Genomic DNA, 23393 nt, shown 5'->3' on the forward strand with positions numbered 1-23393 from the left:
GGGCTTTGAGGCCGCCCCGTCCCGAACCATCCCAGAGCCCCCGGGCCGGGCTGGGGCGGGGCGGGCGCTCGGCAGCGCCGTCAGCTCGTGCTGCCGCCTGGTGTTGGCAGCCGGAACTGCAGCCGCGGGGCGGCGCATGCGCAGTGCCGCTGTTTCCCCGCGCTCGCTGCTGCCCTCCGGTGGACAATTCCCGAAGCACAACTCCGCGGCGAGTTCCAGGAGATGTGCGGGCTAAAGAGGGAAAATCCCCTGATTTGAAGGAAAAAAGAGTTTCCTGAGCGAAACATCAGGCATTTCCATAAACAAATGGGTGGCGGTGCCTCTCTCCCCGAGCCTCGCGCTGCTCTGTGGTCTCAGAAACGCCGTCAGACCCCAACGAGCGGCGCCTGCGCCGAGCTCCTCTCGAGGTTACCGGGAACACGGTCTGCTCCCAGGAAGTGCTGCTGGCTAACGAGCTCCTGCTTCAACAAACAGCCTTGGGAACTCATTTTTCTTGCCTGGAGAACAACCCAAGCGGAACAACATTTTCGTTATCGAACTTTCAAAGAAAGTCCCTGACCCAAATTGCAGCTGGGATGGAAAATGACGGTGGCCGAAGTCCACTCTCTTGTGACCTGTGGACGCCGTCCTGAGACCTTTGGAGCTGTCCCGCGCCTCGGCGGGCTGTGCCCAGCATCCCCCCGGCAGCGGGGCCCCACGTCCGCTGTGCTCGGAGAAGCAGCGCCGGAGCCTGGGCTGCTGCCCCGCTGCTCGGGGCTCGGCCCTTCGGCCCTCGGGGAGAGCAGAGGCAGCGACCCTTCCCTGAGCTCTGCGGGATTTCTCAGTGCAAACCTGCCCGTGCGCCTGCACAGCCGCGGTGCCTCCCCTGCGCCCGCACCGCCGGCCCCTGCCCGCTGCAAACTCTTCAGGGCTCTGGGTGGGAGCGCGGATGCGCTGCAGCGAACGCAGCGGGAATGTTCCTCTGGGATCCTTAAATTCTTTAGAGTTGTGGGTAAGTCAGGCTGGGGTGATTTTAGGTTTACACTGACCAATATTAGATTTTTTTCTCTGTGTGCTTTATCCATTGAGTAGCAGAGTGAGCTTTGCCAAAGAACTCTGTCGTGCTTTTGCTTTTATTTTAAACCTGCTTCTGCTGATGCTTTTGCCGGGGGTTCCTTAAGTGACCTTCAGACTCTCATGTGCCACAAAATGTTAAATGGCAATATATAACCATGAAACTGCTTGTGGCAGTACCAGCAGTTCACATCTGGGAATATGTGACCACATGCTGGTAAATTGAATTATTTTTGTAAATTGTTTCTTTTCATTATTGGGGGATTAAAAATTTCATCCATAAGAAAATACCTGAGTTATTTTAAAGCTAAAATGATCCAGTGGCATTTCCATGAGTTGTAGAAGCAGCTGATCATAGCCCTCAGCAGGGCTCAGAGCTCTGCATGGGAGCAGCCGATAGTGAGAGGAAAATGTTTAGAATTTGCCTTATTTACCACAGATTTTAAAATTCCTGCACATTTTTTGTGAAGCATGAGAAGGATTCCTTAGTTGTGCTGCTGAGCTTTAGCTCCTCATTGGAGTTGGGGTTACGAAGACTGTGGCTGTAAGAGTTGTGGAATCATCTTGTCTGTATCTGTTAAATATTTTAAATTACTGGGATTTAAATATTTTAAATTACTGAAAGTTTAATCAGCTGTCAGGGCCTTTTCACTGAAAAATACTTGGCAGAGGTGTTATTTCAGTGAAGGAATTTCAAGCAAAACACAATTCCAGGGTTTTTCACCACAGCACATGAAATGTTCCAACCTGATGCTGAAATAGGGGATCTGAGGCAAAAGAAAGGAATAATGGCCAATCCTGCCCTTCTTTTCCTGAAGCCAAAAGTTGATCCATTCTGGCAGATCAAATGGAACTCTGGGATTTTTGGGAAATGCCCATAAGCCCGTGACTTCAGTTCTGTCCCACAAAGTCTTCTGAAGAAGAAAAATCCTTTTTTTTTTTTCCTCTTTTGACCAATTTTTGGGGAGCAATGGAAAAGCAGGATTCCCTTCCCTTTAATGGGAATCTCTGGCACAACTGAGGCAAGCAAGGTGGGTCAGGGTTGATCCCAGCATGTGTCCCTGGCAGAACGGAGTGAGGAAAAGGGCAGGGGGGGGTCTGTGGGCGCTGAGGCTCATTAGGGTTAAAGGAATTGGGGTGTGGAAATAGAGTTTGTTTGGGTTTAAATCCTGAATATGTGGAAATTCACAGAATTTGGGCATGAATGCAAGTAAATGAATCTCCAAAGAAAAGTTGCAGAGGACGGGAGTAAGATTTTTTTGTTGTTGTTTTTTTCTTTTTTTTTTTTCCTCTTTTCTTTTCTCTTCTCTTCTCCTTTTCCCCTTTAGGTCTTGGAGGGGGCTTGTTGATCTCATCAGGCCTCTTGTCTGGCCATGGCCAGTTTGTTCCTCTGATGAAGTTTCCTGACCTGCAGATTTTCTGAGCTTTGACAGGGAAGCCACAGAATCACTGAATCACAGAATCACAGAACCACTGAGGCTGGAAAAAACCTCTGAGATCATCCAGTCCAACCTGTGACGGACCCCTGCCCTGTCACCCAGACCATGGCACCGTGTGCCACATCCAGTCTTTCCTCAAACTCCTCCAGGGACAATGATCCCACCACCTGCTTGGGCAGCCCATTCCAATATCAAATCACCCTTTCTATGAAAAAATTCTTCCTAATGTCCGACCTAAACATCCCCTGATACAGCTTAAGACCATGTCCTCTCGTCCTATTGCTTTTTTCCTGGGAGTAGAGCCTGACCCTCTCCTAGCTCCACCTTCCTGTCAGGGAGTGGGGGAGAGTGAGAAGGTCCCCTTAAGTCTCCTTTTCTCCAGGCTGAGCCCCCTCAACTCTCAGCTGGCACTGGTCTGCCACCTTCTCAACCCATTCTGGCAGCAGTGTGGCACCTCCTCAGCCCAGGCTGGCACAGGACTGGCACTGCACTGGCATCTCCACAACCCAGCTTGGCACCTCCTCAGCCCAGGCTGGCACCCTGAGGAGCAGGGCTGGGCTTAAAGAGGTGCTGTGGGTGCCCCTGCCCAGCCCCGAGCTCCCTCCAGCCACGCTCAGCTCAGGACCCTGCGGCCCCTTTGGGGCAGGAGCCACCACTTCCCTCCAGGATGGGCCCCAAGGGGTTGGGATGGAGCCAAGGGGGCACTCGGGGTGGGGGTGTCACCCTTGGGGGCTCCTGGCAGAGGGAGGGGGCTGGGGGTGCCGGGAGGGAGCCCTGATGCAGAGGAACTGTGAGCTGAGCCCGTGCTCAGGAATTCCACAGACCTGGGATGCAGCAGGAGGTCTGGAGAAAATGATCCTTTTAGTTGAGGAATCCAAATCGAAGCAGAATGATCTCCAAGGAACTGCAGCAGGGAATTCCGAGCCCAGCCTCCCTCTGGGGGCTGCTGCCAAGCTTGGGCGTGTCCTGCAGCAGAGCCTGGGAAACTCAGCCTGGGCTGGAATCGCACGGGCTGCAGCAGAGCCGGGATGCTGAGTCAGCACAGCTGCGATGTTGGGATGCTGGGGTGTCCTGGAGCTGTGTTTAGTGCAGCGGGGGGGGCAGGATGCAGGGATGCTGTGTCTGTGGCAGCTGGGATGTTGGGATGCAGGGATGCTGTGTCTGTGGCAGCGGGGATGTTGGGATGCAGGGATGCTGTATCTGTGGCAGCTGGGATGTTGGGATGCAGGGATGTTGGGATGCAGGGATGCTGTGTCTATGGCGGCTGGGACGTTGGGATGCAGGGATGTTGGGATGCTGTGTCTGTGGCAGCTGGGATGTTGGGATGCAGGGATGTTGGGATAGCAGGGCGCTGTGTCTACAGCAGTTGTGGTGCTGTCTTTGGCAGCCCCGAGCTTTCAGGGGTAGCTGCAGCAGCCATTGAGCAGCTCTGTCTGGGGGCACCTGTCAACGGAGGCTCTGGTGTTTAAGGAAAAACATCCCAAAATCCATGGGTAAGCACGGGACCTTCTTCCTTGAGTGCTGCAGCTCAGGGCCTGAGCGTGGCCAAGGCTGGGCTGGACGGGGCTCTCGGCCAGGATGTCCTTGCCCATTGCAGGGGGCTGGACGAGATCAGCTTTAAAGGTCCCTCCCAGTCCAGACTATCCTGCGATCTGGGAGTCCAACCTTTCTAATCCCTGAAGGAAGCGGCAGCGAGGGGAAGGAGAGGCCAAGAGGCTGCTGGGGATGGGCCTCCACATCTCGGCTCCGCAGCCAAGGGCTCACGGACTCCAGCTCTGTTTTGGAGCAGGGGTCTGAAACTCCAGGCCTTGTTCAGACCAGGGCCTCCCTGTGGGCATAGAGGTCCTGGTGTGGAGCAGGAGCAGCTACAGTGGAGGCTGGAGAAACACTGAACCCCAGAGCCTGGTGCCAGCAGGACAGGATTGGCTCCAGGCTTTTGAGTTTGGATCATTTTGGGGGAAAAGGGAACTCAGGTGCTCCTGCTCCTCTGCTGAGGATTACTTCCCTGAAAAATCAGGCTGGAGGTCTCATCCCCAATGCATACAGGTGCTTCAGTAAGCTCAGTCAAGCATTCCATGATTACAGGATTCACCTGAAACTGGTTCTGGTCCATTCCTGTAGCTGTCACTCCTGCTTCCCTCCACCTTTCCCAGTGTGGAAACACTTTTTTCCAAGTCCCTTTGATGTGAATAATTAATCACCAGCTGGAATCCTGCATCTGGACACCCCATCAGAGTGTTCTTCCCACTTGGTAGATGAGCAGGAAGAGCCCAAATCACTTGGGAAGCGACAGCCTGAAGCAAAGCAGCTGCACAAGGAGGTTGCTCAGTGTCTCACTGGTGCTTGGACAGGCTCTGTTCATATCAGCTTCATCTCAGGTAAATGGTTCAACTTGGTGGGAATAAGGGAAGATCCTGATTTGTCAGTGTTTTGCTGTGTGTACTGCCTGGTGTGGAGATCTTTGTTTCCATGGTTGTTGGGAGAGGCAGTTGGAATAACAGGGCTGGCATTGCCAACACATGAGTGCCCTGTCCTTCCAAACTCCCACCTGGCAGGGGGAGACTGGGCAGCACTGGTGAGTTTGTGTGGGTGCTCCAGAGAGTCCTTTACCTGCAGCCAAACCCAGGGGCTGGCTGAAATCATCACAGTTTACAGCCATGGATGTTGTTTTAGGGGTCTATTTTGTATGAGCTGATTACCAGGCTTTTCCCTGGCAGTTGTGTGGGGAGTGACCACAGAAGCCTTTGTTGGTCTGACAATTCATACCTGGATCTCAGCCAGAGCCTGGAGCAGAGCTCCAGCTCGATCCCACCTGTTCCCAATGACATCAGAACTCCTGGGGATTGTCCCTGGGACCTCCCTCCTGCAGAGCCCAAGAGCTGCCGCTGCGGGCACAGGTCTCTCATGAGCCATTTGCACTGAGAGCCATAATTTCATGGAATTCTCGAATGGTTTGGGTTGAAGGGACTGTAAAGCCCACCCAGTCTCATCCCACTGCCATGGGCAGGGACACCTTCCACTAGACCAGGTTGCTCCATCCAACCTGGCTTTGAACCCTTCCAGGGACGGGGCAGCCACCACCTCCCCGGGACAGAAGGAGAACACTGATATGGATCTAGTCCATAAATATATTCTATGGATCCTTGTGACCAGAGGTCAAACCCCTCCGTGCTTCCACTGCCAAAAGGATTTGGTTGCTTCCACGTTTATTTCCTCCAGGTCACAGACAGGCGGTTTGGGGTCAGTGGCCACCCCTGGCGGGTGAGTGCAGCAGGCGGTCCCAGCGGCGCCGTGGGCCTCGTGCTGGTGTGAGCAGTGCTGCCTGCTGGGCGCACTGGTGCTCCCGGAGCAGCTGCTCCTGCTGATCTTGCAGCCGGATTTTGGCGTCCTTGAGGAGCTGGCAGTGTTGGAGGAGGCCGAGCAGCTCCTGGCGCAGGTGCCCGTTCTCTGCTTTCACCTGCTCCACGTGCTGGATCAGAGCTTGGAGCGCCACTTCCTGTGCTCTGCAGGTGAGCTCCTGCATCCTCTGGTGGAATTCCTGCTCACAATCAGCCTTTTCCTGCAGGAACCTGCTCCTGATGGTGTGGGTTTCCTCAGCACACCGTATCCTGGTGACTCGCAATTCTTTCTCCAGCGCCTTCACCCTCTGCTCCGCCTGGACTAACAGGTCCCTGTACGGCTCCAGCTCCTCCAGTTCCGTGTCCAGGAGTGCAACCTCGGCCTCCGTGTCCTGCAGGGAGCTCCTCACCTCCTGCTCCTTCACAGCATACTGTGGGATCAGCTCCTCCTTCTGCGCCTGGATTTGGGCCAGATCCCGGCAATTCTGGTCGTTCAGGGTGATAACCATATGTGGGGGGTCCTGGCTGCACTTTGCTGTGCAGGACAGGTAAGCCTGGTTCTGCTCCTGACTCCCCTGGGCTTCCTTTTCCAGGCATTTGTTTCCCTGCAGGAGCTGCTCCGCTCTTCCCAGGTACGTGTCCAGGTGTTCTGTGAGGATCCTGCATTCCTCCTGCAGGTACAGCTTCCTCTCCTGGGGGGGGTTTTCCATGTCACTTATTTCTTTGGGTGTCTCTCCATCCTTGGTCCCCATTCTTTGCTTGTTTTTCCCAGCAGTCACGGCGTCTTCTTTCCCCTTGGATTTGGATGCCCTTTCCCAACCAAGCTGTAAAAAACTGGAACAGAAGGAAAAAAGGCCAGTTCAGAGCAAATATTTTTGCTGCAGTTCTTCCCTTGTGTTTCCAACTGGTTCTTCCAGCAGATCAAATGTTTGACCCAAAACTGTTTGGGGTGGAAGTGCAGGTGCCATACTTGGATTTGCATTTCCCATCCTGAATTGCCTCAGGAGAAAACCAAAAATGCGCATATTTTAAGATTTCTCTTTTTTGCCATATAATGCTAGGATATTCCTAACAGTTTGGAGGAAAAAGTGCAAATATGCCCCGTTCCTCCCTCACTGATTCCAGTGTCTGAAAAGGCATCCCAAACCAGTATCTCCTGTCCCAAACCAGTATCTCACATCCCAATTTCAGGAGATTCTCTTTTAAAAAATATTCATCAGCATTATTTTAATGAGATTCACGGTTTTTAACACTTTTTAAGCATTAATTTCAGGATTGACTGAATTTATGAACTCTTTATTCCAGTGTAGAATGCTGGAATTCAGGATTTAGAGCCAGAGTCTGACAAGTCTGATAGTTTTAGTGAATATTTTTAATTAAAAATTCTCATTTCCTAATACAATTCATGTCAATTTTTAAGGAAAAAAAATGCAGAATTCCAGGAGATGGGTGAAAAACAGAATAAATCCACTAAAATCCCTGCACAGGCTGCACTGATGCTGGAATTTTGGGGGGTTGGTGCAGGGGATGTGTGAGGGTCAGAGAATTCCCAAATCCCTGTGGGAAAAGGACAAAGTTGGGATTGTACAAACTTTGGGATTTTAAGGCACTGACCTTCCCTGCTCCCAGGTTTTCCAGCTGCTTCCCTGGTTCCACTGCTTCTGGTTTGCTGCTGGCCAGACTGGTCCTGGAGCCCAAGTGTTTGGGAGCTGTGTCCATGGAGATGAGGAGTGAGATCACAAGGGGGAGGTCCACAGTGAGTCCCTGGGAAACTGCAGTGGGTTCCCATCCCCAGTCAAGTTCCACAGTGGGATCTGATCCCCGAGGAAGCTCTGCAGCAGGATCCCATTCCCTAGGAAACTCTGTCACCAGCACCCCCAGATCCTTTTCCAGATTTCCAGCCACTCTGCCCCAAGCCTGGAGCCTTCCATGTGGTCATTGTGACCCCAGGGCAGGACCCAGCACTTGGCCGTGCTGACCCTCACACCATTGACCTCAGCCCGTCGATCCCATCCCATCCCATCCCATCAATCCAGCCTGGCCAGATCCCTCTGCAGGGGGATCCAGGATAAGTTTGGTCAAGGCACGTGGCTGATGGAAGGAGGCAGGAGGCTGTGCCAGTTCCTAAAGGTGACAGCTGGGTCTCCAAACCCTCAGCTTTTCCTGGGATCCCAGCTCCCAGGGCAGCATGCCGGATTGAATTTAGTAGGATTTATAGAATTTATGTATCTGGAGCAGTTAATGATTATTTTAGTGTTTCTTGAAAACCTTGGGAACGGGATTTGTGGAAAGATGGATGCTGAAATAAAAAGCTGTTTCCGCTTTCATAGAGATGGTGGCCAAAATCTGCAGGAAACAAGAGGAGTTTTGTTATAACATGAGGTGGAAAACTGGGAAATAAAGCTGAGAGGTAGGGGAAAAAAAAGGATGGAAGGAGCAGCCAAAATATGGCAAAAAGCTGAAATGGATTTCTTATTCTTGTTCCATATTATCATGGAATCCTGGGACGGTGGTGGGTTGGAGGGACTTTACAGCTCATCTTGTTCTGCTCTGTGCCATGGGCAGGGACACCTTCCACAGGACCAAGCCCTGTCCAACCTGACCTTGAACACTTCCAGGGACGGGGCAGCCACAGCTTCTCTGGGCAGCCTGTGCCAGGGCCTCCCCACCCTCACAGGGAAGGATTTCTTCCCAATGTCCCATCTAATCCTGCCCTCTGGCAGTGGGAAGACATTCCCCCTCGTGCTGTCCCTCCAGGCCCATGTCCAGAGTCACCAGAGCAGGGTCAGGTGGAGAAAAATGAAAAGGAGACTCATGGATTGAGTTAGAACCAGTTTAATAATTCGAAAGAAAATTTAAAAATATGGGAAAGGAGAAAAAAAGTCAAAAAGAGAAGAAAATCCCCACTGTGCCCCTCTTTCCCCAACCCACACAGCTGCAACCCAACACCCCAGCCATGGCTCAGGGCGGGTGTCCACAGGGCTTGTCCAGTGTCCACCCTTTGGGGGGGGCTCTCTGTGCCCCCAGCCAGTTCTGCCATCCTGGTGACGCCAGTGGCTCCATCCCTGACACCTTGTCTTCAGCAGCCGTGATGACCTCATGGCTCAGGGGATGCTGGTGACAGCTGCCAGCGCTGCCAGGAGGAGTCCAGTGAGGCCTGGGGGGTCTCTGGGGACACTTCTGCCTGGGGAGGCCAGAGAAGGGGGTCAGGGGGTTTGTGCAAAGTAGAGTAAAAACTAGAAATCCCTCATCTTGGGGTGTGAAATAGTGCTGCCCCCAGGAAACAAGCCCACCATTGGGACAACACCATGACATCCCATCCTATCCTATCCCATGCTCTCCTGTGCCAGGCCGTGCCATCCCAGGAAAGCCGCTGGAGCCATGCAATGCCACACACCCAAAGCCCCGCCACCTCCCTCAGCTGCCCCACCACAAACTCTCCTGCCCCAACAGAGCTGGTGCCCTCGTGCCCCCCACACCCAGCTGCAGGTGTCCCCACGCCAGGGACGTCACCTCGGAACCACGCGCAGTTGTATTTGCTGTGCACACCATGGGAGCGGAGGTGGATGTAGATGTCGTCCCCTTGGTGGGTGATATTGGTGACCTTGAAGGTCTCAAAGGGTGGGATGAGGACCTCCTCCTCCTCGGGGTAGTTGGAGAAGTACCGGATGTCAGCACCGTGGCAGGTGTCCACCTCAAAGGTGGTTCTGGTGCCGTAGGACTCGCTGACATTTTTCAGCAAGGAGGCGGAGGCGAACTGGCCAAAGCGGATGATCTGTCCGATCCTGCTGGTGAAGCGGATACCATCGATACCCCGGTACACGTGGAGGCAGTGGGGGTGGCCCTGGGCACCCCGCAGCTCACTCAGGGCCTCGGTCAGCAGGAAATGCAGCACCTTGAAGTGGAAGGTGTCCAGGTACTCCCGTCGGGAGCGCCCGGCCACACGCACAGCCCTGTTGAACTCCAGGTACAGGCCCTCCTCCATCGTGTAGGCCAGGAGGGCGATGGCCTGTTCCAGCTGCAGCAGGAAGGGGCGGCCCAGGTAGGGGCGGCTGCCCCATTTGGCTGCGGCCCTGTTCCAGGCCTCGGCGTAGTCATCATGGGGGACAAACTCCGTGCGGTTGAGTGCTGGCAGCACCCTCACCATTTTGAAGTGGCAGCGCAGGTACTGGTCATCGAAGGAGTTGGGGGCCATGTCCAGTGCAATCTCCTTGATGGCACTGCTACGGTCCCACCAGTGCAGGTGGATGCTGGTAGCCAGGGTCCCAGCCAGCAGCACCAGCACCAGTGACAGGAGTTCCATGGTGGGCAGAGACTCCCCAGGGACCCCTCGGACCCTGCAGGGACTCTGGGGGGGATGTGGGCAGTTCCTCTGTGAGGGGCTGAGGAGGTGGGGAGGGAGAGAGGGGACAGCCCAGGGAGAGGGGGGTACCCCAGCTGCATCTCTGGCCAGGAGCCCCCCAGCCATGTCCCAGTAGTGCCCTGACCCCAAGCCTGGTCCCATGGGCTGCTGTCCCCCACACATCCAGCATCCCGGCCTGGTCCCCACAGCTCCATGGCATCACTCCCAGGACCCTGACCCAAAGTGTTACCTGTGCCCTGTGGTGGGTGCAGGGTCTCGTGCTGCTCTCAGTCCATCCCTGCACTCCTGGACAGGGGACATGTGGTTCCTCTGGCATTTTATAGCTGAGATAGCTGGGCTTGGATCCAGACACTCTCCCTGCTCCTGGGAAATTTTACTGTTTCCCCCACAGGACTCAGAGAAGCCACTGTCCCCTCTAGCCCCTGGAATGGGCAGGAACCCCCTGATAAATCCTCTCAGCCCCCACCCAGGTGTGGTGGGTTGAAATAATTCAGCAAAACCACAAGCAAAAACAAAAGGTTGCAAAAGCAAAGGCAAAAAAATAAGATTTTATTCTCTACTTCCCATGAGCAGGTGAAGTCCAGCCGCTTCCCAGAAAGCAGGGCTCCAGCACTTGGAGCCGTTTCTTCAGGAGGCAAATATTGCAAATAACAAATTTCCCCCACTTCCTCCTCCTTTTCTGAGCTTTTGTATCTGAGCCAAGGTCATGTGCCCTGGGCTATCCCTGTGGTCAGCTGGGTCAGCTGTCCTGGCTGTGTCCCCTCCCAAGGCCCTGGCCTGACAGATGGGAGCTGGAATGTTGGGGAGATGATGCTGGTGCAGTGCCAGCCCTGTTCAGCAGCACCAAAGCACAGGGGTGTCATTGGTACCTGCCCAGGTCCCGCTGCCGAGCCCAGCTGGGAGGGCTGCCAGGGGAACAGGAGCTCCAGCTCAGTCACTCCCAACACACCAGGGTGAGGGAAGGTCCCACTGTGGGGCCAAGGGGCACCAGGAGGGAGAGATGGAGGGGACAGAGCCCAAGATGGACTGGGGCAGGACCTGGGGATCCCCCGGTGCTCACCCTGTCCCCAGGCTCAGCTCAGACTCACTGCCTGGGTGAGTTTATGGCAGCAGAATCCCTTGAAGTTCTCAACAGTTATTGATTAACTTGAGTTTAGGCTCTGCAGAGCCTAAACAGGATCAGGACAGGCCAGATTGATGGGCCAAGGCCTAGGGGATGAGGTTCATTGGGGCCAGGTTCTGGGTCCTGCCCTTGTGTCACCACAGCCCCCTGCAGAGACCTGGGCCTAGGGCAGAGCTGCTGGAAAGCTGGAAGAGGACCTGGAGGTGCTGGTGACAGTGGCTAAACAGGAGCCCAGGTGTGCCCAGGTGGGCAAGAGGCCAATGGGACCTGGCTGGTATCAGCTGGAGTGTGGCCACAGGCCCTGGCCAGGCCTGTGCTGGGCATTGTTTAGTCACCTCCAATCCTGGGTCAGTTTTGGGCCCATTCCAACTAAGAAGGACATTGAGGGGCTGGAATGTGTCCAGGGAAGGGCAACAGTGCTGGGAAAGGGTCATCCAGCCTTTCCAAACCCCTCTGCAGAGGTTCCTGCCCTCCTGCAGATCCATGCTCCTGCCCAGCCTGGTGTTCTCTGTGAGCTGGCTGAGGTGCCCTCAAGCCCCTTGTCCAGAGCATTGATACAGACATTGAACAGGACTGGCCCCGGTACTGAGCCTAGGGAATCCCACTGGTGTCCGGCCCCAGCTGGATGTAGCCCCATTGCCCACCACTCCCTGGGCCCAGCCATGAGCCATCGAACAGTGCACCTGTCCAGGCCAGGAGCAGCCAGGTTCTCCAGGATAATGTTGTGGGAAACGGTGTCAGAGCTTTACTCGAGTCCAGGCAGACACATCCACAGCCTTTCCCTCAGCCACTGAGAGGGTCACACTGTCACAGAGGGAGATCAGGTTGGTCAGGCAGGACCTGCCTGTCACAGCCCTGAACTGGCTGGGCCTGATCCCCGGCTTGTTCTGCACGTGCTGCGTAATGACACTTGGGATGATCTGTTCCGTGGCCTTCCCAGGCACCAAGGTCAGGCTGGCAGGCCTGGAGTTCCCTGGACCCTCCTTCTGGCCGTGCTTGTGGATGGGCATCACATTGGTATCTCCAGTCATCTGGGACCTCTCTGGGCAGCCAGGACTGATGATAAACAACGGAGAGCAGCTGGGCAAGCTCTCCCTCGAGAGACACATTTTATCAAACCTCTGAGCCTTATGCAGAACTGTAATTCTTGTCTTTGTCCCTGCCATGATCTTGCACCTCTGCTGAGGCTTAGGTATATCAATGAAACCATTCTCAAAGCATCATGGGTTTGCTCCATTGTACTGCCCCTCCATTTATAGGAAACAGGGGACCATCCTATACTTGTATAAATGCTCAGAGCTGGCCTGAAAATTTAAATTTCATCTGTCTAATTCCTAATGGCCAATTCATTGTCTCTCACACAGATCCTGCTGTCACGCCCATATTTCCTGGCTCCCTTGATGATTTCTGACAGGGCACGACACCAGCTGATGCATCACTCCAGGTACTGCCCCAGAAATAATAATTGGTATGAAGTCACAGGTTCGTGTTCCATGTGGCAGGATTGCTCTATTACAGGATTGCTGTGACAGACACAGCAGGATATCTCTGATACAGACACTGCAGTTGAGGCAAATGAAAGCTCGATAAACCCAAATGTTTAAAAATGGAATGCCAGGACAAGGGGGAATGGCTTCCTACTGCCAGAGGGCAGAGATGGGATACTGAGAAGAAATCCTTCCCTGTGAAGGTGGGGAGACCCTGACCTGGGTTGCCCAGAGAAGCCGTGGCTGCCCCACCCCTGGAAGTGTTCAAGGTCACGTTGGACAGGGCTTGGAGCAACCTGGGCTAGTGGAAGGTGTCCCTGTCCATGGCAGGGACATGGAACTGGATGGGCTTCAATGTCCCTTCCCACCCAAACCCTTCTGTGATTTCACAACTTCATAAATTCCTTTCTTCCCAGTTTCACAGCCTCTGCCTGTGGTGGACAGTGAAGCTGAAAGGACAACTTTCCCCTCCTCCTGCCTGCACAAGGACCAGTCCCCCACCAATGTTTTACCAGTGCCTCACCAGTGCCTCAAGCTCTGGTGTCACTCAGGTATTGGTCACTTTCTGCTCATTGCAGGATTATTTCTGACTCTGCAGTCTGAGAAATACAGTATCTTTCCTGCCCTGGGTTGATGTCCCAGGTGTCCCAGGCTGTTCCTGGGTTGTGCCCAGTGTCGCACAAGTGTGGGTGTGAAGAGTTGTCACAGTCAGACTGTGAGGAAGGAGGATCTGATCTCTGAAAGAAAAATGAGAGAGAAATGAGGTAAACAACCATGGCAGGAGCTGGTGGAGAGCTGGGTGCAAGGCGAAAGGAGCTGGAACGGAGAATTGCATCTGGAGAGGAGACGGTCTGAGGGCCATGTGACAGCGCTGGGATAAGAGATAGAGCAGGGTTAAACTTCAATGAGGAGAAACTGGACAGGAAAGATAAAGAGTGACAAAGCAGCCAGGAAACTGTGAAAGCAGTAGGGGATAGAACAGGGAGGACTGCAGTGTCCTGGGACAGCTCAGAGGCAATGATTCCCTTTGCATTTTGGCTTTTATCACGAAGCAGCACCTGGGTGCTGTGTCCCAGAACAGACATGTGTGGGCTTTAATCCATCTGTTGTGCCCTGTGCAGGGAGAAGGGATGGAGGCGGCTGCTCATTGTTTCTCTTGTGGCAGAGCTTTCTCCAGCTTCACACTCCAGGAGTCCTCGATTCCTGTTCCATGCATGAGCATTGACTGAGCTCTATCCACGAGGACCTGTTTCATGCTCCTGGTTGCCTTTGTGCACAGTCTCTGGTCCCACCAAGTTTCTACAAGAGAAATGCTGCTCCACGACAGAATTTCACGCCGCGGCAGGGGCTTTTTGCAATGTGTTTTCCTAAATCCGATCCCCAGATCTGGCACCTGCCAGTGATGCATGTCCGTGTGTGTCCGCCTGTGTTTGTGTCTGTGTCTCTGTGCCTACCCATGAGTTACTGAGGGAACCCCCAGACCCCGCTGTGCAAACACATTCGGGCTCGTTCTTCTCTCGGGATGTTTTTCCTCCTGGATGTTTTCCGGGAGGCGGGGGTTGGCGGCTCCACGGGGATGGTCCCACTGCCGGACGCGCCTCCGGTCCATCTCAGGGCTGCGGCGCCGGCCCCCGGGGCGGTGCCGGGCGGCGGCGTGCGGGGCGGGGCGGGAGCGGACTCCATTTCCCAGGGACTCCGTTTCCCAGGGACACCCGCGGAGGGCGGCGCTGCCCCGGGCGCAGTCCGGGAGCGGCACCGGGAGCAGCTCCAGGCCAGGGCGGAGGGAGCGGAGCGGAGCGGAGCGGGGGCGCTGCCGCAGCGGGAGCGCGGCCGCCGCTCGGCGCAGCCCGGCCCGGCCCCCGCACATCCGGGCGCTCCCGCAGGCCCGGCCCGTCCTATCCCGGCCCGGCCCGGGCGATCCCGGCCGGCTCGGCCCGGCCCGGCCCGGCGCGATGCTGCGCTGCATGCCGCCGCTCTGGCGCTGCAACCGGCACGTGGAGGCGCTGGACCGGCGGCACTGCTCGTTGCAGGCCGTGCCCGAGGAGATCTACCGCTACAGCCGCTCGCTCGAAGAGCTGCTGCTGGACGCCAATCAGCTCCGCGAGCTGCCCAAGGTGAGCCCCCGACCGGCACTGCCGCCCCACGGCTCCCGGAGCGCGGCTCGGCCCGGCCGCGGCCGCTCCGGCCCGCCCGAGCGCTGCCCCGGCCTGCGCGGTCCCGCTCGCCGAGCGGCCTCCGCTGAGCCCGGCGCCCTCCCCGTGCTCAGGGGGCCGGGGCCGGGCGCTTGTGCCGCGGAGCAGCGGCCGCGGGGAGTCCGTGCGCCCCGCGGGGACCGGCGGGCGCGGTGCGACCACCACGGGCCGAGACCGTGGCTGAGGAGGAGCCCCTCCGCTGTGAGGGGCATGTCGGCTGCTCGATTAGCGGGATAAAGGGGTCCCCTGCCCGCGGGGAGATCGCTTTATCCGAGTCATCAGTCCTGTGACAGTCACTGCCAAGCGAAGCACAGCATGAATTAAAAAAAACTCTGGTTTAATCAGTAAGCTGCAAAAAGTGTCGAGTAAGTTAATTAAAAGCGATAGAACTGCTTTATAGTTATGATCGTAGGGCTACAGGGATGCTCCAAGGGCTGGAGCATCTCTGCCGTGAAGACAGGCTGCAAGAGCTGGGGGTGGGTGTTTGGCCTCGAGAAGAGAAGCTCTGGGGAGACCTTAGAGCCCTTTCCATTGCCTAAAGGGGCTTCAGGAGAGATGGAGAGGGACTTTGGACAAGGGCCTGGAGGGACGGGACAAGGGGGAATGCCTTCCCACTGCCAGAGAGCAGAGTTAAAAGGGTTATTGGGAAAAAATTCTTTCCTGAAGGGTGGCATGGCCCTGGCACAGGTTTCCCAGAGAAGCTGTGGCTGCCCCCTTCCTGGAAGTGCCCAAGGTCTGGTTGGATGGGGCTTGGAGCAGCTTGAGATAGTGGAAGGTGTCCTTGCCTATGGAAGCGGGGGTGGGACTGGATGGTCTTTAAGATCCCTTCCATCCCAAATCATTCCTTGATCTGGGGCTCCAGCCTGCACTTGCAGCTTCTGTTGCCATTCTGTTCAGCCGCAGAGCTCTCCACACAGGGAACACCAGGAGAAGCCCTCCGTGTGCTGTTCCACGCCACCGTGATCTCTGCAGAAGCAGAGGACTGGACATCTGCTCCACTGCCAGCTTGGCCCAGGATCTCCTGACTCCCAAGGCTTTGCTTTTGCAGGGCAGGGTGCTGGGATGGGATGAGCTCTTGTGTTTGTGTCCTGAAGTACCATGCAGCTGGAACCCAAGCCGTGATGCTCCCATTCTGCCTGGTAATCTGGTACACGGGATGCTGCAGATGGGAATTTGAACCTGCCTCTTGGGAGGTACTGGGCTGTGGGATATTCCAGAGGAAGTTTTATCATGTATCCCCTGTGGAGACTGTATGATTTTTTTTAAGTTATTTAAGTTCTGCCTGTGCCAGAGAGAGAAGGTGTTTGACTGCAGTGTGTTTGGAGAGATGGTCTTCAGAGAATATAGGCTGAGTTGCCTGTTTATTAAAAAAATTGAGAAGTAGGTCATTAGCTTTCAAGTTTTTTATTGGATTACTGACATGTTATGGAATTTATCATTAAATGTAGAAAAAAAAAACCCTTACAAACCAGAAACTTGGTTTTGATTCAGACCAAAGTAGTTTGGTTCAGTTTTGTTAAAACATACAGTTGACGCATCCCCACCCAAGCAGATTCTCTTGTCTGGAAGCAGCAGTTCTTGCTCTGGTATTTTTGGGTTCTGTTTGTCTTTCCTGCTTGTCTCTTCCTGAATCCTGGTGAGCTCGGCTGCCTGTGGGATTGAGTTGTGAGGTTGTTTAGGTCTGGAGACACCAGTGTGATACTCTCTGCTCTTCTGTCAGGTAGCTCAGCATCTTGTTGTACTTTAGGTGGGAAGATTTCCCAAACTACTGGGAAATGTGTGTTATGGGCAGGCTGGGACGTGGGAATGGGTGTCAGTCCCGTCTGCAGAGGAGAGTGATTGCGACACCCGTGGAGAACCTGCTGGTCCCTGTGCTCTCAGCTTCATGTATCCTGCTGAACAGTCACAGCCCAGCCTTGTGCTACATGGAACCCCTTGGAACTGGGACAACCCGGGGTTTGTGAGCTTGGAAGAGCATCTTTTGGATTATAAATGCAAATTTTATACTGACATTTTACTTAGCCTGTGATGGTGTGGACACAGTCCTTCCTGTGATCGCAGGTGCTCTGTGTGTGCCCTTTGTACCTTCCAAAGAGCTTCTGTTTCACTTAACTGTGGCATCTGTTCGGCCTGGAGCATCAGGGTTCTTGCCATGACCTGTCCTGGGCTCACAGGCTCCTCTCTGGCATTTGAGTTCCCCTTTTGGAGTCTTCTGGCAAAGAATTATTAGAAGAACAAATTGAACAGAACAGTGAGGTCCTGATCCCCTGGTCTCAAGGAGATGAAGTAAATCAGGAGAGGGACAGAGAATGGGGAGCAGCAAACGGTGTAACCAGACCCAATATATAATAGCTTTTGCACAAGGGAAGTGAACGCTCTCAGGATGCCTTCATCTGTCTGGGAAAGGCAGTAAAAGGTAGAGCCATTCCCCATCTGATGGCAGAGGCCTAGAGTGTAAATGATGGCCCAGAGAGGGTGGACAGGGAGCAACTGACTGCTGCCGCTGCTTGCAGGAGAGCATTGAGTGAAACGAAAAAGGGCTCAGTTCAGAGCAAATTAAATCATTTTTCATGCAAAATGTAGTTTAACTGAGCTGCAGAACCACTTGGCACATGACATCACAGTGCTTTGAGTTAACATGAGCTCAGGAGAGAAGTGGAGCAGTTCACGAAGGAGAAAACCACCAAAAATGAGGATCTGCAGACACCATTGTGTGTTTGCACTGCGTGTCCTGGGAGAGACTTGGAGGGAGTTTGGCTTTGGACTTGCTGTACTCACACTCTTCCTTCTCAACCCCTGTCTGGAGCTGCTGAGGGCTTTCTCTGGCCATGCCAGGTGTCAGCCCATCCCCAGCCAAACCTAAATGCCCTCACATGACAGCTGAACATCAGGTGCCTGCCGCTGTGGACAAGAAGGGAGACAAGCAGAGCAGTCCTGAGTGCTGCTGCTCCTGAGAACAGCCAGGGACTTTGGGGATGCCAGAGGTGCTGAGCCTTGGAGACATGTTGGGCAGAGAAAGCAGACTCGCGCCCCACTGTGTTTCCCCTTTCCAGCCCCTCCAGGTTCCCTGTGGCTGGTGCCATGGTTGGTCCAGAGGTGTGTGAGGAGGAGGAGGAGGAGGTATGCAGTTGGTAGAACAAGAAAGCAGGTTTGATCCACCTTAGGTTTGACTCTGTGTGTCTTGAAGGTTTGTGTTCGCAGTGCTTCCCTGAGCAGTGCCAAGGTGTGTTTGGTCCCAGGCACGCAGGTCACTGCAGGAAGGATGTTGCTGTTGGTAGGGACAGATACATAAGGCAGGAGTAGGAATCTGTGTAGTATGAGGTGGATATGGTGATGAAAATTGAAAATAAACTGGCCTTCCACCAGGAAGAGGGAAGGTGGGAACACTGGGTTTAGGCACACACTGCCCCTGAGGGATGGTGGTGGGCAAGGTCTTTGGTTGGGTCAGGGGGATGTTTTCCATGTGAGGAGCCCTTCATGGTAACAAGGCTTTTGTGGGAAAGAGACCCTGGGAGGAGGGTTTGTGCTTTCCATGAGGGAAGGTGGAGAAAGGGCAGTTTGCTTGTTTCACAGAACAGGGCTGCACATGCCCATTCCATGGGAGAAAGTCTAAAGGACACAGAGATGTGCCTGTGAAGATCTGTCAGAAAAGTGGGAATGAGAGAACATTTACAGCCTTGGGCAGCAAGTTTGTGTTTGAGGGCTCAAGCAGGGATTTTAGGGAAGACTTCTCTGTGGAGATGATTTTTGGGGTGAAAGGATTGGAGGGATGGCTTTTGGAAAGATCAAACAACTCTCCTGAAAATACCTGAGTTTATATGGTTCCTCTTCTGAGGGGTTTCTTACCCAGCACCAGCTGGGTTTTTCAGATGGGCTTTTATGTGTCCTTATTCCACCCGTTCCAGAAACATGGAGTCTCTTGCTCTTTCTGTGGCACCATTTTCCTCTGCAGAATTTCCAGAGTGCCCTTTGTGCTGCTGCTCTGCTCCAGATCTGATGGGATGCTCTGCCCATGTCCTGGGATTGCCGAGTGACACTACTGTGCTTTCTCCTCACTTCTCCCTTCCCAGTTGTGGAAGTGAACCTGTGTTTCTCTCCATCCTGTAGTGCTGGGTACTCTTCTATCTGCTCTTGCTTCTTTGTCGCTTGTCCCTTGTGGAAACTTGCCTGTTTTGAGCCTAAATTTCCCCTTAGGGTGGCTCTGCTTGGGCTGTTTGAAGGGATTGATTAAATCTGTGTGGGAGCATCTGCTGCCCCATTGCAGGGATTTGCTGCCAGGGTGATACCACATGATTTAATGAAAAATTATAAATTCCCTTTGATAAGTTGCCTGTGCTTTCCACGAGGGTGTCTGAATTCCAGAGGTGGAAATTACTTGCTCCATGCTGACTTCTGCTATACCTATCTTGCAGAGAGTGGTAGCTACAGGGTATCGGCAGGAGCACGGTGGAGAGCAGATCCTGCATTGGTGTTGTAGGTTTTGGAAATACAACTGGCTTAATCACTGCATCAGAGCTGCCTAACACCTAAGTCATCCAGGCCACTCCGTCAGCACTTGAGAAGCACAGGTCTCACCAGGAAGGAATGAACACAGTGTGGAATTTGGAGCACTTGGAGGTGGCAGACGACAGAGCCAGTCACAGCCCAGAAGGATCCAGAGACTCTTGGTGTGCTTTTGGAGGAGTGCTTTGGTTTGGAGTATGGGGAGGCAAAAGGGAGGTTGGAGGAGACCTGGGTGGAGCAGAGCTGGTAGGACCTGGTGTAGGAGGACAAGAGGGTGGAGCTGAGTAGGAATTGAAATCCTGAACAAGTCTGTGCAGAGGGAGGAGACCTCAGAGCTCTCGTGTGTCAGCATGGGTGTGCACAGGGACAGGCCAATGGACACCTCCTGGGGGAATACTGGGGCTGGAGGTGTCTGAGGCTGTGGGCAGGCTGTGGGCAGCACAGAGAGGAAACCCAAGGGCTGGCTGTGGTCCCAAGAGTTTTAGCAGTGGTGCTGAAGAGGGAAGCCCCCGGCATTTCAAATGTAGGGGCTGCAGTTCCACTGCTTTGCTTTTTCCTCACTACAGCTCTCATGGCAAACTGAGCCCCGTGCAGAAAACACTCTTCCCGCTGCTCAGTGAGCTGATAACCACTTGCACTGGAAATTGTGGGAGACGGACACTGAGGAGAGGAGCCCATTTCTGTCCAGGGCAGGTCCTTCCCTGTTTGGGCTTGTTGCTGTTTGCATCATGGCAAGGCCCTTTGAAACTGGCTGGGTTTCAGCAGTTCCTCCTGTTTGGGTGCTGTGGCTTGGGGCGAGAGCATCCATGTCCTATGTCCGGAGCCAGGATCCCACTGCACCAGGGTGAAGCTCAAGGCCATGGTTGCTGCTTTCCCAAAGCAAAATGGGGCCTCACAAAGCTAATTAAGAGCACCTTTTAATTTCCTGGCGTCTGAGGGCTGTAAGGAGGATCTTGGGTTTTATTTACTTCCATGGAAGGGTAAAGCTTCTCCTTTTAATCTCTCTGTACTAATAGCCCTTCCCTGAGAAAGTCAGGGAGCCGGGAATCCTCCGTGGCTCACTGTGTGGAGCCAGCCTTGGAGCCTGTCAAGGCTTGATGTGCAGAGGGCACCTCCTCTTGCTCTGGATGTGCTTCTTTCCATCCCAGGCTGTGTCAAAGCTACAGCTGCATTTGTTTAGCAAAACCAGCCAACAAACTGGTTTCGCTTGCTGGTTGTGAGACTGGTGTGCAGAGCTGGCATGGCTCTCCATGCTTTGGAGGACCTCAGGAACCCTGTGGGTTAATGGGACAGCTGGATGTGTTTGTCTCTCCAAAAGCCATGTGTTCTGGATTGCTGCTGCCCAGAAGTTAGAATAAGCGTAGGCCATGTCCCCTGCATCCTCCCATGGTGACAGCGGAGGTGTGGGATCTATGCTGGGGGTGGCAGCAGCCAAATAAAGGCTCAGTCACGGAGAAAAGAGCTGATAAAACTCCTGGACATACAATTCTTGGATACACAAACAGGGAACAGGAGAGAGGCGCGCAGATGGAGTTTACGCTTGGGGTCTGTGAATGGGAAGTGACTGTTAATATTCACTTCCCTGAGCTCCGAGGTGTGTTCAGCTCTGTGTGGGACAGGCGTGGGTGTGCTGTCCAGCCTGGGTCTCCCCAGCAGCTTGGCTCTTGGAGGAGGTTCAGGTGCGTGGAATAGCGAGGTACAGAGGCAGCTGGGCAGCAGAGAGCTTTAGTGGCGTAAAAAGTTCATGAAAATTCAGGTGGCCGTGGTTGGAATGGCTCTGCCTCTCACCAGACCTTCCTTGGCACTGGTGTGGTACTTGTGGGGAGGTCAGCGGTGGAAGCTCCTGCTCAGTCTTTCCCAGGTTGTTATAAACCTCTCTGTAGCTCTCTGTTGGGTGATTTAACACCTGCCCTGTCTGTGGGTGCATCACTGCCAGCTTGGTTGGCCCCTTTGGGGTTCCTGCTGTTGCTTGCTGATGCTTCCCTGTGTCAGTTGCCTAAGCCTTGCTGGTGCTCCTGACACTGTCTCTGAAGCCTGAATGTGACATTGCAGAGGCCCTGCCTGCACCTCACACGTGTCTCCAGTTCCCTTTGGATGCTGCTGAGCGTCTGCCAGGAAGGGTTAATTCATTGATGGTTGGAGGTAGAGGCAGGGCTGGGTTAACCTCTTCAGGTCTCCTCTGACGTGTTCTGTGTGTTTCCTGCATTTTGGAACACTGTTTTGCCATCTCCCTGGCAGGAACTTGGCTGAGGCAGTGGTGGGAGTGTGATGGATGGAAAGGATGCTCTGTGCTGAGCAGAGGATGTGGCATCACAGCATCTCTATGGGCTCCAACTCCTTGTTCCATTCCTGGTTCAGGGCATTTACTGGTCTGTGTCTGGGCTGTTTCCCTGGGAGCTGCTCCAGCACCTCCTTCCTTGTGCTCTTCCTGCTCAGAGGAGATGTTTGGGTCTGTGTCCTTCCACTCAGGGACACTTAACTCTTCTTCAAGACTTCTCCAGTCCCCCAGATGTGCTTTCCTGCACCCCAAGGGTACAGTCTGCCACTGAGTCCCCTACTTTGCACCAGTTACCGGTCTTGGTCTTATTGCCTTGACTTGGATTCCTGGTATCAGGGTTAGACCTGGTTTGTTGGGGTTTTTTGGTTGTTCTATGGTGCCTCCCTGTGCTGGATAAACTTACTTATGATTTCTGCCTCAGGAAAACACAATCCAATTGGAAACAATTTCAACAGGTTATTGTATAGTACAACTTTTGGCATTGTTCCCTTTGCTAATGGCTGTGGCATTACAGATCAGTCAATTACTTTCTGTAACTGCAAGTTGACCCTCTGCTGAGAAGATGGTTTAGAAGTAGATGGTGTCCTTTGGCTGAACAGGAGAAGGTGATTCCTGAGGTGCTGGTATGCCAGGGAGGGGCCGGGGTGAGAAGTCCTAAACTGTAGGGCAAATCAGAAAGGGGCAGAGGTCCTTGGGTAGTACTTGTGGTGTGCTGGATTTGGCTGCTTCAGCTGTACCCAGGATGCTCTCCCATGAAACATCTCCACAGGTCTCTCCAGATTAATGCTTTGGCAGTAGAATCACAGAATCATTGAGATTGGAAAAGACCTTCAAGATCGAATCTTGCCTTTGACTGAACACCATTTTGTCAACTAACCATAGCACTAAATGCCATGATTATTTCATGTATTCCAGTACTTCAGTGGAAAATGCCCCTGAATGCCCTGAGCCTGCTGCAGGGATTTCTGGTCCTTCTGACTTGCCCCATCCCACCACACGGACCAAGGTGGAGGCTGTAATTGTGGTCGGGGCCCCTCTCCTCACACAGCCATAGTCTACTGCTGCCTCGTGTTGAAGATCGGTCTGAGAGCATCGATCACTTCCCAGGCCTTCGAAGCAATGGGATGCTAATTGTGGTGTCTTGATTTAATTCTGGCTCGGGATTGCCTTTCTGGGGGCCTGGGTTGGTTTGTTGTTTCACCTGGACCAGAGATTCCTCCCTGCTCCTAGTTGTGTCCTCGCTGTGTGCTGGGCAGCAGTTGCTGCCCTGGCCCCTCTGAAGGGGACAGCATTCCTCAGTCCTGCTTCAGTGCCTGAGAAGCAGCAGCTGCTGAGCCTTTGGCTCGGAGACAGCTTGCTTTGTCTGTGCTGGAATGTATTCCCAACACTTAAGTGCTTTTATATATTAGCAGTGCATTCCTCAGGGCCTGATACGGGGTTAAATAGTCGGAAATCCGCTGGTCTGCGTGGGGAGGGCTGTGGGGAGGGCTGTGTCCGGCTGGCAGGAGCAGTCTGCTGGTCACTGGTCTCCTCCTGGCTCCAGTGTGTGGGAGCATGTGGGGCTAGTCCTGTTTGCTGCCCTCAGCGCCCCTGCCCCGCCTCGCTGGGCCCCTTCGT

At 54.1% G+C, this 23393-nt stretch overlaps 3 protein-coding genes across 25 annotated transcripts in view; 1 reads left to right on the forward strand and 2 right to left on the reverse strand.

The window, feature by feature from the left end:
* Window positions 1-5606: 5606 nt before the first annotated feature.
* CCDC166 (coiled-coil domain containing 166) lies at window positions 5607-7512 on the reverse strand. Its single transcript, XM_042020902.1, has 2 exons — window positions 7445-7512; window positions 5607-6664 (listed from the first exon to the last, which is right to left on the reverse strand). Exon 2 carries the CDS (start codon window positions 6580-6582, stop codon window positions 5734-5736), a length of 849 nt encoding a protein of 282 aa, XP_041876836.1. The 5' UTR covers window positions 6583-6664; window positions 7445-7512; the 3' UTR covers window positions 5607-5733.
* Window positions 7513-8908: 1396 nt separating this feature from the next.
* On the reverse strand, window positions 8909-10133 carry ART1 (ADP-ribosyltransferase 1). Its single transcript, XM_042020869.1, has 2 exons — window positions 9344-10133; window positions 8909-9014 (listed from the first exon to the last, which is right to left on the reverse strand). The coding sequence occupies exons 1-2, from the start codon at window positions 10131-10133 to the stop codon at window positions 8935-8937; spliced, it is 870 nt and encodes a 289-aa protein (XP_041876803.1). The 3' UTR covers window positions 8909-8934.
* Window positions 10134-14693: 4560 nt separating this feature from the next.
* Window positions 14694-23393, forward strand: part of SCRIB (scribble planar cell polarity protein) — a 97261-nt gene continuing 88561 nt past the window's right edge. For 19 of the 23 annotated variants that reach the window (XM_042020903.1, XM_042020911.1, XM_042020913.1 and 16 more), the window contains exon 1: window positions 14695-14917. In XM_042020903.1, coding sequence (XP_041876837.1) covers window positions 14756-14917 — 162 coding nt within the window. In that variant the 5' untranslated portion in view covers window positions 14695-14755. Of the gene's footprint in view, window positions 14918-23393 lie in introns of all 23 variants that reach the window. The other 4 variants (XM_042020918.1, XM_042020921.1, XM_042020927.1 and 1 more) reach the window with 2 other exon arrangements.

The sequence above is a fragment of the Corvus kubaryi genome, unplaced genomic scaffold (assembly GCF_017639235.1).
Source record: "Corvus kubaryi isolate FWS band 111438036 unplaced genomic scaffold, C.kubaryi_AGA036_p1.0 37063, whole genome shotgun sequence".
Lineage (NCBI taxonomy): Eukaryota > Metazoa > Chordata > Aves > Passeriformes > Corvidae > Corvus > Corvus kubaryi.